The sequence below is a fragment of the Bradysia coprophila genome, assembly GCF_014529535.1.
Source record: "Bradysia coprophila strain Holo2 chromosome X unlocalized genomic scaffold, BU_Bcop_v1 contig_128, whole genome shotgun sequence".
Classification (NCBI taxonomy): domain Eukaryota; kingdom Metazoa; phylum Arthropoda; class Insecta; order Diptera; family Sciaridae; genus Bradysia; species Bradysia coprophila.
In genome coordinates, this window is record NW_023503295.1 from 3,374,013 (window position 1) to 3,387,209 (window position 13,197).

At 37.7% G+C, this 13,197-nt stretch overlaps 2 protein-coding genes across 2 annotated transcripts; both read right to left on the bottom strand.

Annotated features, from left to right (window-relative positions):
• Positions 1 to 402: 402 nt before the first annotated feature.
• On the bottom strand, positions 403 to 2,633 carry LOC119067625. The gene is made up of 2 exons (XM_037170718.1): positions 607 to 2,633; positions 403 to 448 (listed from the first exon to the last, which is right to left on the bottom strand). The coding sequence occupies exons 1-2, from the start codon at positions 2,631 to 2,633 to the stop codon at positions 403 to 405; spliced, it is 2,073 nt and encodes a 690-aa protein (XP_037026613.1).
• Positions 2,634 to 2,861: 228 nt separating this feature from the next.
• Positions 2,862 to 7,128, bottom strand: LOC119067741 (trypsin-like). The gene is made up of 8 exons (XM_037170870.1): positions 6,973 to 7,128; positions 5,871 to 6,019; positions 3,974 to 4,111; positions 3,768 to 3,899; positions 3,598 to 3,708; positions 3,385 to 3,526; positions 3,256 to 3,324; positions 2,862 to 3,188 (listed from the first exon to the last, which is right to left on the bottom strand). Exons 1-8 carry the CDS (start codon positions 7,001 to 7,003, stop codon positions 2,932 to 2,934), a joined length of 1,029 nt encoding a protein of 342 aa, XP_037026765.1. The 5' UTR covers positions 7,004 to 7,128; the 3' UTR covers positions 2,862 to 2,931.
• Between the last annotated feature and the right edge of the window lie 6,069 nt (positions 7,129 to 13,197).

Sequence of the window (13,197 nt, forward strand, 5' to 3'; positions counted from 1 at the left end):
AATGAACCAAAAGTTGAGTCAGGTAGACGAAGCAGAGCGGTACGAAACTGAGCGTGTGGCAGAGTCGGATCGATCGAAGATGATGTGGCGTTGAACATTTTACAGGCGTTGTTGAATGGTGAATTAGTGACGCGACCATTCCGACAGCCTTTGATGTAAATAATTCCGTTGTTTTTGAGTGCTCTCGTTGTGAACGTTATTTGAGAACGAAGGCTCGGCGAGTTGATTTTCCCGGTAAGCAGCGAATGAATAAACAAAACACATGCATTCACCCTTCGACGGATCAAAGTTTGCAGACCGAACTTCGTACATCTTTCGATGTAAGGGCTCAAGACGTAGTTGTTGTCAGCGCGGTCGCGGTAGTCACCATTAAGATGCATAACAAACTGCTTCTGCGTACTCTCAATTGTGGTTCGGTGACTTGCACAGACTGGTGACCAAACAGTGGCTGCAAATTCGAGGTTGGATCGTACCAAGGCTTTGTATAGAATTTTCATGGCATCCTCGTCAAAATATCGACATTGACGTAGAACAAAATTCAGCACAGATCTGCTTTTGTTTTTCACGTATTCGTAGTGAGAGTTAAAAGAAAACTTTGAGTCGCACAGAACACCCAAGTCAAGATTACTGCTTGTCCGTTCAATTAGTTGGTTATCTAAGTTGTAGTCGTAGATTATGGGATTCCTTTTGAGCGTATATGTGATGACTTTCGACTTGGCTCTATTAATTTCCATTCCATTGTCACAACACCATTTGAAGAATATATCAATTGCTGCAAAAAGATTTATCGCATCCTCCTCAGATTTTATTATTGAAGTCATTTTCTTGTCGTCAGCAAAGTTCAGATTGTGGATACCGGGTAGTTGAACGTCAGAGTCGTTGAAAAACATCAGGAACGCAATGACTCCTAGAATGGATCCTTGGCCCACACCGGAAAGAACTGTGAAAACGTCCGACTTTTCAGATCCCACAACGACATATTGCAGTCTTGAGACCAGGTACGACAAAAACCACAACAAAGCGGCGTTCGAAAGAGGAAATTTGGCCATTTTACGAATAAGTTTCGACTTATCAACTTTGTCGAAGGCTTCGCTGATGTCGACGATGAATTCATCTAGTTGAGCGTTTTCTTGGAAGGCATTATGTATGAGGACGCTCAGCTCCATCAGGTTCGATTCAATGTTTCTATCGGATACGAATCCGTGATGAGATGCGGATATGTTTCGAGGAATGATAAGCTTCAATTGTAAGAAGACCACTCGTTCAAAAACTTTTGCAAGGTTTGGCATCACATTGACTCCTCTGTAGTTCTTGACGTCCATTTTCCGTCCATTTTTGAAAATCGGCGTCAGTTGTCCGATTTTAAACAAATTCGGATAACATTTCTCAGTTAATGATTGATTGAAGATGACATTCAGTGGCTCTGCTAGATTTCCGGCGCATTCGCGTAGGAATATGGATGAGATTCCGTCATGACCACTTCCTTTGTTTACATCCATTCCATGCAACACGAATAGCACCAGCTCCGCTGTAGATGTGATGCCGAAGCAATTGCTATCAACTCTGTTGTCAATGAAGTCGAACAATGACGGGTCTTCCGGGTAGTCAACGTATACACTTTGGAAGAATTCAGCGAAGAGGTTTGACTTTTCTGCATTCGTCGATGCCTTCTTGCCATTAAGTTCGACCACGGCAGGCAGATTATTGGATTTGCGTTTGCCATTGATATGACGCCAGAATGACTTGGGATCAGACTTAAGACAATGAGCTTTCTCCCGAATGAAATTACTGTGAAGCTCCGTCCTCATCGATTCGAATTCGATTTTTGCTTGTAGGAATTTACGGTCATCTAGTACCGTTGGAATATCGTACAGCAGCTGCTGCTTACGTTGCGTGCTTAATTTCTTAAACTCTTTGTTCCGGATATTCTTCAAATGCATCAGATCCTTATTGAACCACTTAGGATTGTTGGACGAGGGAATCGTGGCACGCGGAACAAATTCGGAAAAAGTGTCGTAAATGCTATCATAGAAAGATTTCAGGGAGTCATTCACATTACCTTCACAGTACTGCAGCAGATCGGTACCAGAAAGATGTTCATTTATTTCAACGTAGTTTGCCTTTTTGAAACAGTACACCGTGTTCGACTCGTCATCAGAAGTGATAGTGGGATGACATTCTATAAGACATGCCAATGGCACATGGTCAACGTCGCTTTTCGATACTGGCAACATAAGAAAATCTGCTTTGCTCACTACACATAATTCGGAATTGTCGGCGTAAACGAGGTCAAGAACATTTCCACTCTTATTAGCAAACGATGACATTTGAAACAGTCCAAGGTCGGCCATCTCTGACGTAAGTTCTCTAGCAATGATTGATCTAACGGACATGGAGTCACCAATTAACGGTACAAAATCGAAACCGTCATCATTCTCGTACCAGTTGACACCGTTCAGATTAAAATCTCCAAAAATATATAGCGAATCAGAGTTGGTGGTACACTTCTTGACGGCATTTATAGCAGCGATGTGTGAACGGTAGACCGATATGTCAGCAGTCGGTTGAATGTACAAAGAGTAAATGAAGTAAATGCATGTTGTAAATGGAAGCATATGCTCCTCATGTTCCATATTGCAGAATAACCGAACACAAATTGGTATTGGTATTAAATCCTAGATGCAACCTAATAACAGATTCAATCACATGTCATTATTGTGGACAAAAACCTGATGAAACGATTTTTGTGTGTTTCGGTTGAGTTTCGAACCCACAACTAGCCATCCAATAATTCAATGTGAAGTCTACACTTATACACTTAGTTGGTGTGGGTCTAATTATCTCTAACAATTCAGTCCACGTGTACGGTTTAATCGCCCAACCATTTTATTTATGGTTAGAAGTCAATAACATCTTAAACATTTAAATTCCTTAAATCACTCTCCAATCTAAGTGTGCCGCTGTCAGCACGCAAAGACACAAAGAAATCAAGCCAAATGATAATACTGCTGCAGTTCCATGACTCGGAAAGCTGGGCGGAGTAGTGGGAGTAGTAGGAGTAGTTATAGCAACAGTAGTCGGTGTTGGTATATCTTGCTGTTCCCCAGCCCAGTAGATTTTTTCGTCAATCCAACTGTTGTAAGCGGCCACATCCGTATATACTCCGGGAAGATTCTCTTCAGCACATCCTGTGGATTTTTGTTGATTTAATGGACTGTTTTCAGAAAGCGTAATTTCAAATATTTCTGTGTGTACCTGCACCCCAGGACACTACACCAGCCACATAAATTCCACACATGAGTCCGCCCCCGCTATCACCTTGACCTGTAAAATAATGGAACACTTAGCTTTGAGGAGTCGTGTAAATTAACATTTGTATAATACAAGCATCAGTGCCTCCAGCCATGTCCCCGGCACAAATCATTCCGCTTTTTATCGCACCGCCATAGGAATTGGGCCCGTTGCAGACCGTTCGACTGATTACGGTAGCGTTAATTCGTAGCAAATTGTCGGGAGACGGCCCATTCTGAATAACAATTTAATAAAAAAAAAAAAATTGTCAAAAATTAACCGACTGTTTTGCAAGGAACATCGTACATAGAAAAGTGCACCCCATCCTGCAACACTACACGATGTGCCCACATTCGGAGAGTATTGTATCCGGGCAACCGGCGAAAATGTGGCTGTGACTGTAAATGGTGAACTTGTCTGGAAGAAACATTCCCATCAAACTGACATGGTAGAGCCATTGATTTTGCATTACTTACTCGGATCACCGCAACATCATTTAAGATGCCTTCAATCGAGTAGTCCGGATGCACAAAGACGTGCGAAGCAATCCGAGATTGACGTGTGGCACTGAGCAAGCTGAGATACAGCTCGTCGCCGACTAACATGAACTACAAGGGCGGAAAAGGTTTTTTTTCTGTTAAAATCTCTTAAAAACCGTGAGCGAAAACATGAAAATGCTTACAAAGCTAGGACTCCTGACAACTCCTCTGTCTGTCGTAACACAATGAGCTGCAGTAAGAACGTGACTTTCATGAATTAGAGTTCCTCCACAAAAGTGATACACATTTAACGGATATAGGTTGGCTTGTTGAATGGATATCTGCAATTTAGGACACAATAAATGTGCATGTCTTCAAACGACCAAAAATTTTGTAAATTTTCTTTGGGTCAAATGTTGATTGGTTCGTGAAATTAATTCCGCTTCATGATATTGCTTTCGTTCACGTCTGTTTTATCTTTTGTTGTTTTCCCCAAGCTTGATAACGAACGCTAAAAACCTTGCGGTGTGAATCATGTCTACTCTAATTGTTATCAGTCAAATCTGATTAGGAAATATTTTGGCTGAAGTATTACCACGACGTCACACAATGTTTTATATAATCGTAGAACGGGACCTACTATCAGTCGGTTCGTGGCCGTACATCGATTTTTATTTATTGAATCTGTTCGGAATTTAATCGGATTCCGAATTTGTTACAAATTAGAGTAGTACACCCGGCGCTGCTCGGGATTACTACAATTTAAATATTTTCATCCAAAAAAAATATTTACGCGACACAAAAAAATTATCCCACTTAAAATGGATGCATTCTTCCCCGACTTTAACGAATGATAAGAATTTCACGCGTCAGATAATGCAACAAGTGAAAAATTTAACGCGCCTTTTTCCTAACTTTTCTTCAACCAAGTCGGTATGCCTGGCTCGGAACGGGTCGGGTTCGGTCAGACCGGAACCCGAACTTGATTTAACCCGAACCTGAAAAACTATTTCGGGTTCAACCCGAACTTGACCCGAACTTGAATTTTCGATTTCGGGTTTAACCCGAACCTGACCTGAACCCGAAATTGTTCAACCCGAATTTGACCTGAACCTGAATTTTCAATTTCGAGTTCGACCCGAACCTGAACTGAACCAGAAATTTTAAATTTAATCAGGTCGGGTTCGGGTAACCCGAATTTTTTGACTTTTTTTAGTGTAATAAATGCTCAAAATTTCGGTTTACCCGAACCCGACCTGATTAAATTTAAAATTTCGGGTTCAGTTCAGGTTCGGGTCGAACTCGAAATCGAAGATTCAGGTTCAGGTCAAATTCGGGTTAAACAATTTCGGGTTCAGGTCAGGTTCGGGTTAAACCCGAAATCGAAAATTCAAGTTCGGGTCAAGTTCGGGTTGAACCCGAAATAATTTTTCAGGCTCGGGTCATGAATCCGGTTCAGGTCAACCTGAACTAAAACAGGTCAACCCGAACCCGTTCCGAGCCTTAGATGCCAATTTTCCAATTTTAGGACTTTTCCAGTTGGTTCGTTCAACCAACAAACATTAAACTTTATAGATGTTGGACGTTATAGTTACAGGTTTAAATTGCCCTGACGGCAAAATCGATGTTCAAGTATTCAGAACAATGAACCATTTGCAAATTTTTTAGCCTGCATTTAGGCGGAAAAAGATTCGTTTTTTGAGGATTTCTTTAAACCAAATTTTTTTTTTTTTTTGGAAAAGTAACACCGATGAAGCACGCAAAAATGTTTTACTTTCAAAGGAAGAATTGGTTTATGGGTGATAACTTATAACACTTGGAGAAACCCTTGCAAATTGTGTAAATTTGTGTAATCTGCAAAGATTTCTCCAAGTGGGATAACCCACAAACCAAATTTTCCTTTAAAAGTAACACATCCTTGCGTCCTTTAATGGCTTTACTTTTTCAAAAAAAAAGACTTTGGTTCAAAGAAATCATCGAAAAACGAATCTTTTTCCGCCTAAATGTAGGCTTCAAATTTGCAAAGGGTCCATTGCTCTTAAACTTTCCCGATATTTGTTGACCCTACATTTTGCGATGGGAAGATTTTATGTGACATACCTTTCCTTGAAACTCGCCTGGAGCAGCTGGTGTTCCACCAACGATCCGAGATGATCTGCTCGACGCAAGATATCCATCTTCATTATAGCGCAGAATGGGCAGTTTAGAATTCGGAGTAACTTCAGAACGTACGTTACAGCTAAAATAAACTTAAAAAATTGTTTGGATTTCGTTAGTAATCGTGTTTGACGAAATTGTTTTTTTTTTTACAATTTTATTCTAAACATTTGCGTAGGCTCAAATTCGACTTTGTAAACAAAAGCGTCACTTTGTTTACGAAAAAAAAAGATAATCAGAGACCAAGTACAAAATAAGAGATCGTAAAAAAGTCGGTAACCCTTGGTGTCATAAATTTAAAACAAAATTCAACGAACTTTGGCGGTTTTACCTGTAGCAGAAATTGAAGAATGACAAAAGAATAACTAAGATCATGTTTATAACATCAAGTAAAACATCTTCGTATATGTTTCGCCTATGTCTATAAGCGTTTTATGAACTAAAGACCATAAACCATTGTAATGATATAAAAAAGTTAAAAAGTAGCGGTAACGTAAATGTATTCGCGAGTTCACCTTCCAAATTTATCGTAATCAGACTCTCGGGGATTAGAAATTCTTTGATCTTGATGATACATGATGAATGGCAAGCTTTTAAGACTAAGAATTTTCCGTTACTCATAACAATATGGCGGAGCTTAATGAGAGACGTTTTCACGGAAACGAAAACTCGGCGCAAACAGGCAAATCACCATTTTTATAAAGTATAGCTACCGCTACTTCATGAATGGTCTATTTATGGAACTGATGCAAAAACACAACGATTTTTTTCTTGGGTTTTTTTTTCGAGATTATTTTGGAGTAAACACTTCACCGGTCTGTGGGACAAACTTGATGGAATATAATTCTTTAGAATGAAATGCTCAAGAGGACAAGAGCTTCGAAATTTTCGCTTTATAGCCTAGTTTACAGGACAGGGTATCGATAACATATTGAAGTTGCATTTTACAAAAGTTAACGAAATAGTAAATTATAACAATTGAAAGCACACTGGGTCTGTCACAACATAACAATTTGACAATTTACAATATTATTCTTATATTTACCAGCGAGTAAAATCACAGCCAAAAATGTCATTGTTACAACACAATACTAACTTAACAACTAAGTCGCGTGAAAGCTTCTTACCGAATAAGATAGAAAATTAATATTTTTGTTTTAGTTTTCTTCGTCGTAAATTTTTTTTTATATATCGATCCCATTGATGATTTCCTGATAATATTTCGTTTTTTTTTTGATTTCTTATCTGACCGTTGAAGTAACCGTTATCAGTTATTTATGGTTTCCCTTTATAATGGTCCAAAAACATTCGACAATGTAATAGATATTTACGTCACAAGGCCGGAAAAGTTCAAAAATCTTTTTTTTTGCATGAAAGTTCTTAATCCAAGGCGAATCCGAGGGCACCGAAAAAAATAATTCTTCATAGTTGAAATGAAAGGTTTCCGGTACATGTAAAGCATGTAAACTAATATGAAAGAATCAAAGAACGTTTTGATCAACCATGGATCAACAGACAAAGGGACGAAAGCAAACGTTATAAGAACGTGTCCGCAGGGACACCTAAAACATTTCATTTCGATTACAGTCAGTAACTGACACACTGTTAGACATAATCTATTCGCGTACCGACCGGCTGAGATAAGATTTAACTCATTTTCTCGACTTAAAACTCGAAAATGGCTTTAAATTTTTCGGAAAAGCTGTCCCGCTAAGAAAAATCCCAACAAAAATCTCTTCGAGAAAAGTGTGACGCAGTGTAAAGTACAATTTCTAAAATGAATGATATCGCTAGAGTTGACGCTTTCAGCTTCGTTACGCAAAAATGAAATTTTAGTTCAAACAAGCTGGCTTAGTTTTTCTCATCATCTGCCAAATAATTTTTACAAAAAAAAAATTTGACTGGAAACAACCAAAATTTTACCAAAAAAATCTGCGTCGCAAAGTGGCAAATGTTCAGGAACAGACCAGCAAGAAAATTTATCTGCCACATGCGACGCAGATTTTTTTGGTAAAATTTTGGTTGTTTCCAGTCAAATTTTTTTTGGTAAAAATTATTTGGCAGATGATGAGAAAAACTAAGCCAGCTTGTTTGAACTAAAATTGGGTGTAAAATTTCATTTTTGCGTAACGAAGCTGAAAGCGTCAACTCTAGCGATATCATTCATTTTAGAAATTGTATTTCAAAGACTGCGTCACACTTTTCTCGAAGAGATTTTTGTTGGGATATCAGTCGTTTGAGAAGTTTTAGAACATAGCTTTTTATAACAGTTTATAACAGAAATTCGGAAATTTGGCGAAATTTGAAAATTTGACGAAATTCGAAAATTTGACGAAAATCGAAAATTTGACGAAATTTGAAAATTTGACGAAATTCGAAAATTTGACGAAAATCGAAAATTTGACGAAATTTGAAAATTTGACGAAATTCGAAAATTTGACGAAATTTGACGAAATTCGAAAATTTGGCGAAATTCGAAAATTTGACGAAATTCGAAAATTTGACGAAATTCAAAAATTTGACGAAATTCGAAAATTTGACGAAATTCGAAAATTTGACTAAATTTGACGAAATTCGAAAATTTGACTAAATTTGACGAAATTCGAAAATTTGACGAAATTCGAAAATTTGACGAAATTTGAAAATTTGACGAAATTTGAAAATTTGACGAAATTTGAAAATTTGACTAAATTTGACGAAATTTGACGAAATTCGAAAATTTGACGAAGAAAGTAATTCTCTATCTGCCACCATTCAAGAAATATCTCTAAAACCTTAATTGACCCACCCATTTCCAACTTTCGACATTTTTCACAAATGCCCTTCTTTTTTACGCGTAAAACTCTGAGACTTTGCCGAAGAAAGTAATTCTCTATCTCTCATAACCCAAAAAATATTAGTCCTTTCATCCTACGCTCGAGTAGCTCAAAATTTGGTCACTCTAATCACTCTAGCTCAAACGAATCTGCCCCGATTTTTTTAATTATTTTTTTGTTCGAATCGTGTTACGAATACCTTTCATTTGATGGGTCGCACGCCTCTGTAGGTTTCAATACAGCTAAGCTACAGCCGAAAACGCGTTCCCGACCCTCGAAAACCACACTCAGGAACCACTTCGAGGCCAATAAAACAAAATTCTGGTTTTTCCTGGGGTAATGGCGTATCACATTTTCATTTTTATGCCCACCCTGAGGCTCCTGCAAAATTTCATGGAGATTGGCTGACTAGTTTCCGAGATCGACCGTCGATAGATAGACAGATAGAAACATACAGAGTAAGTTGAAAGATTTTGATTGTTTGGAAAACGTTAATTTGGTGCATTTTCTATCAAAATGACCAACTTCAAAAAGATGTATCTCCGGCAATTTTAAAGTTACATAGTCGAGTGATAGCTCGTTTTGCTCGTATTTGAAGCGCGAATAAGATCGAATAGGATTTGTGGTGATACAGGCCAAAGTAAAGAAACTTAAATTCTCGCCTATATATAGTTGCCGCGTCTCAAAAAAATTTCTTCGTTTTTTTTTGGAAGTTAGACTGCGTCAAGTCCTCCGCTATCGCTCCGGACATGATTTAGGACAAAATAGATATTTTCATAAGTGCGGTGTGATTGACCTTATTTTCTCCACTCAAAAGGCCATGATGAAATCGCAATTTGTTGCTGAATGCCAGCACTTTCCCTCCCGTGGTGAGAAATAGTTATTCTGTGGTGGACGATAGATGTTTGTGCCTCCACAGCAGATACAACTTTTCCAACAAAGGGACCAAACTTCGAGAAAAATTCTGTAATTTTGTCACAAGGTATTAAAATAGAATTTTCTCACGTGAACTGCATTTTGTTTATATTTTCAAAAATGGTGTGGAGAATTTAAAAAAAAGGTTATTAACACGTCCACATGTAAAAAGTTGTGTTCATCGCGGGGAAAAATATGAAATTCCAACTCGCTTCGCTCAAGCTGCAAACTTCGCTCTTGTTGAAATATCCTATTTTTATTTGTTCCACAACAAAGACGCTAAAGTATCATCTGAAGTGAGAAAATATAGCTATTTTTTCACCCAAGCTGTCATCAGACAAAAGGTCAACTAAATGGCATGAATCATATTTCAGTCTTTCATCTGCACCAGCCTTAATTATTGCTTTTCGCGTAGAAAAGGTCTTTATATCGGGAATTTACACCAATGTAATCGAAACAAACGGATAAGTACAAACAAATACAAGAAAAATAAAAGAGTAAAGATAACAAACACTTTTATCGAGAAACCAAATTTTATTGCGAGTTTCAGTAGAATTTCCACAGAGAAAATCCCATGATATCATACTTGGAAATTTTGAAAATCGTCACGTCTCTTTTGACTGTGGTGCAAACGCGTGCAATTATTGTTGACAAAACATGTGATACACAGAGAGTAGCTAATATGACGACTGGGTCGTTTCGACGGATAGAGGAATTATGTCGATAGAGGAAATATGTCGAATGATTTTGAAATTGGTTGAGAGAAAATGGATTGAATTCTCTCTTAAAAATCGAACTGTCATTCGACATATTCCCTCTATCCGTCGAAACGACCCAGTCGTCGTATTAACATCTCTCTGGTGATACACTACTCACAGACAGGGGTGTAACTTAAAACAATTTTTATTGTCGCTGTTTAGTACATTTTTGATTTTTGTACCAGCCCAGTTGAATGAATGTCGTTCAAAAACATCGACTCGTTTTTTAATTTTCTGAATGTTATAGTTTTCGGCAACAACGATTTTCTGTTATAGTAACTTTTAACTGTCTTCGGCAATTGCCTAAGATCACACCCTACCTAGTTGTTAGTTTTTCTATGAGGTAGTGTAATAATATGAAATGCGTTTAAAATGGAATCAACATCTATTTATGGGAAAGTAACGTTTTCGCACACTCTTTTGAAGGATATTGTTCCTGCTATCAGTAAACCGAAGCAAAACGGATAAGTGATGTAAAGATTTCAGTTCGATTACTAATTCTCTGACGTCATTTATTGTATACACGAAAACATCACACATTCAATTCTACAATTAGTTCTATTCTGCTGTACAAAACGGAAGTGTTATTGTTTGACACAATTCTATGAAATTAAAAAAGCTTTCGAAATTGATTAAACACAACTCAATTCTGTAACGGCGCTGCGAAAAGTGAACTTTTCATGTGTCATTTGGGTGACACGTTCCCAATTTCACTTTTCGCAGCTGGTTGCAGAAAACGTTGTATGCAAGACGTTGAGAAATTGGGTGCTTTTGTCACACATGTGGTCACATCACACATTATGCCAAATATAACCTCATTTCTCAACTTGTTGCATAAATAACTTTTACGTACTTATTGTTCCACTCGTAGCTGGCCTCACACACAAATATCGAATTTCTTTTGTTCCAAATGTCATATTTTAAATGGAAGAAATGAAAAGAATGACGTAATTTACTGTTATGTGATGGAACACATGTGGAACGAATAAAACTATTTTGGAAACAAACAAAACTTACGAAAAGTAAAAACTTGTATTCTTTTAAGTAACTGATTAAGAGCGCTCACCGCTTGCCAATTTTCTAGCATTTGTGCGCAAAAATGTTCGTTTTTGGTGATTTCTGCAAAATCTTTTTTAGCCCCGTACGAAGTACAAAGGGGCTTATAGGATTCCGATGCCGTGTGTAATTGATGGAATTCGAAGCAGACGGTAAGGGCAAAGTGTTTGCCTATGTTCACAGATGACGAATCCGCAATAAAAATTTTGTCTGTCCGTCTGTCCGTCACGTCGATATCTTGAGCAAATCAAATCCGATTTCAAAAATTTTTTTTTCCCTGAAAGATAGTCAAAATAGTGAGGCTAAGTTCGAAGATGGGCATATTTAAGTCGTGAGTTAGGGCCGCCTAAGTGCTTTAAGGTCTTTTGGGGATATTTACGGCAAAAAAAAAACGTTGGAAATGTAAATGAAACGGCAAAAGATAGGTAATGTCGATACCGATCCAGGAAAAAAAAAGTTTAATAAAATCGGGTGAACCGCCCGTGAGTTAGGGCCCTAGAAGTGAAAGGCTACTCGGCCCTAAGTGTATTTTGCATATAACTCGAGTAAATTTCATCCGTTTTTCGTGATTTTTGTTTCATTTGAAAGGTAATCGAAGCCCAAATATAATGTAGCGAAGAACGTTTTAAATTTGGGTCCTTGGACTGAGGCCGCTCCTCGGCCCTAAGTGTATTTTGCATATAAATCGAGTAAATCCCATCCAATTTTGCTAGTTTTTGTCTAATATGAAAGGTAATTGAATACCGAATAGAATGTGGTGAGAAAAATGTTTGAAATTTGGGTCCTTGGACTGAGGCCGCTCCTCAGCCATAAGTGTATTTTGCATATAACTCGAGTAAATTTTATCCGATTTTCCTAATTTTTGTTTCATTTGAAAGGTAATCGAACGAGGAATAGAATGTTGTTGAAAAAAAAATTAAATTTGGGTCCTTGGACTAAGGCCGCTATTCGGCCCTAAGTGTATTTTGCATATAACTCGAGTAAATTTGATCCGATTTGCCTAAATTATGTTTCATTTGAAAGGTAATCGAACGAGGAATAGAATGTTGTTGAAAAAAAATTAAATTTGGGTCCTTGGACTAAGGCCGCTATTCGGCCCTAAGTGTATTTTGCATATAACTCGAGTAAATTTCATCCGTTTTTCCTAATTTTTGTTTCATTTGAAAGGTAATTGAACACCAAATAGAATGTTGTTGGGAAAAAAATTAAATTTGGGTCCTTGGACTAAGCCCGCTACTCGGCCCTAAGTGTATTTTGCATATATCTCGAGTAAATTTCGTCCGATTTTCCTAATTTTTGTTTCATTTGGAAGGTAATCGAAGGCCGAATATAATGATGTTGAAAAAAAATTAAATTTGGGTCGTTGGACTAAGGCCGTAACTAGGGCTTAGGCCTCTCAATAAATTAAAATTTTAGGTCAACTTGAAATTTGTGTTACATTTGAAAGGAACGTCGTACGGGGCTTCGTAATTGCTCTATGCGCAATTTCTAAGATGTACACATTTCATAATAATTTGACTTCAACTAGGGTGACAGACGCACTAGGGTCACGTGCGCAATAGATGTACGGGTTCGTACGGGGCTCAGTCGCAGCAAATGCTCCGACTGTTCTGACGGCTCGTTTGAAAAAGTAAAACCACTAAAGCATGCAAAAATGTGTTACTTTTAAGGGAAAAATTGGTTTGTGGAAGATAACTTATCCCACTTGGAGAAATATTTGCAAAA

What these genes read in the sequence shown, in the direction of transcription:
- LOC119067741 (XM_037170870.1), bottom strand. Translation starts at nt 7,003, where the DNA reads ATGACATTTTTGGCTGTGATTTTACTCGCTG. An exon ending in TTGTCAGGAGTCCTAGCTTT is followed by an intron (nt 3,900 to 3,973) that starts GTAAGCATTTTC and finishes CCGCCCTTGTAG; the next exon opens with TTCATGTTAGTCGGCGACGA. An exon ending in TGTAGTGTCCTGGGGTGCAG is followed by an intron (nt 3,189 to 3,255) that starts GTACACACAGAA and finishes AAAAATCCACAG; the next exon opens with GATGTGCTGAAGAGAATCTT.
- LOC119067625 (XM_037170718.1), bottom strand. Translation starts at nt 2,633, where the DNA reads ATGGAACATGAGGAGCATATGCTTCCATTTACAACATGCATTTACTTC. An exon ending in AATCTTGACTTGGGTGTTCT is followed by an intron (nt 449 to 606) that starts GTGCGACTCAAA and finishes TCGAATTTGCAG; the next exon opens with CCACTGTTTGGTCACCAGTC.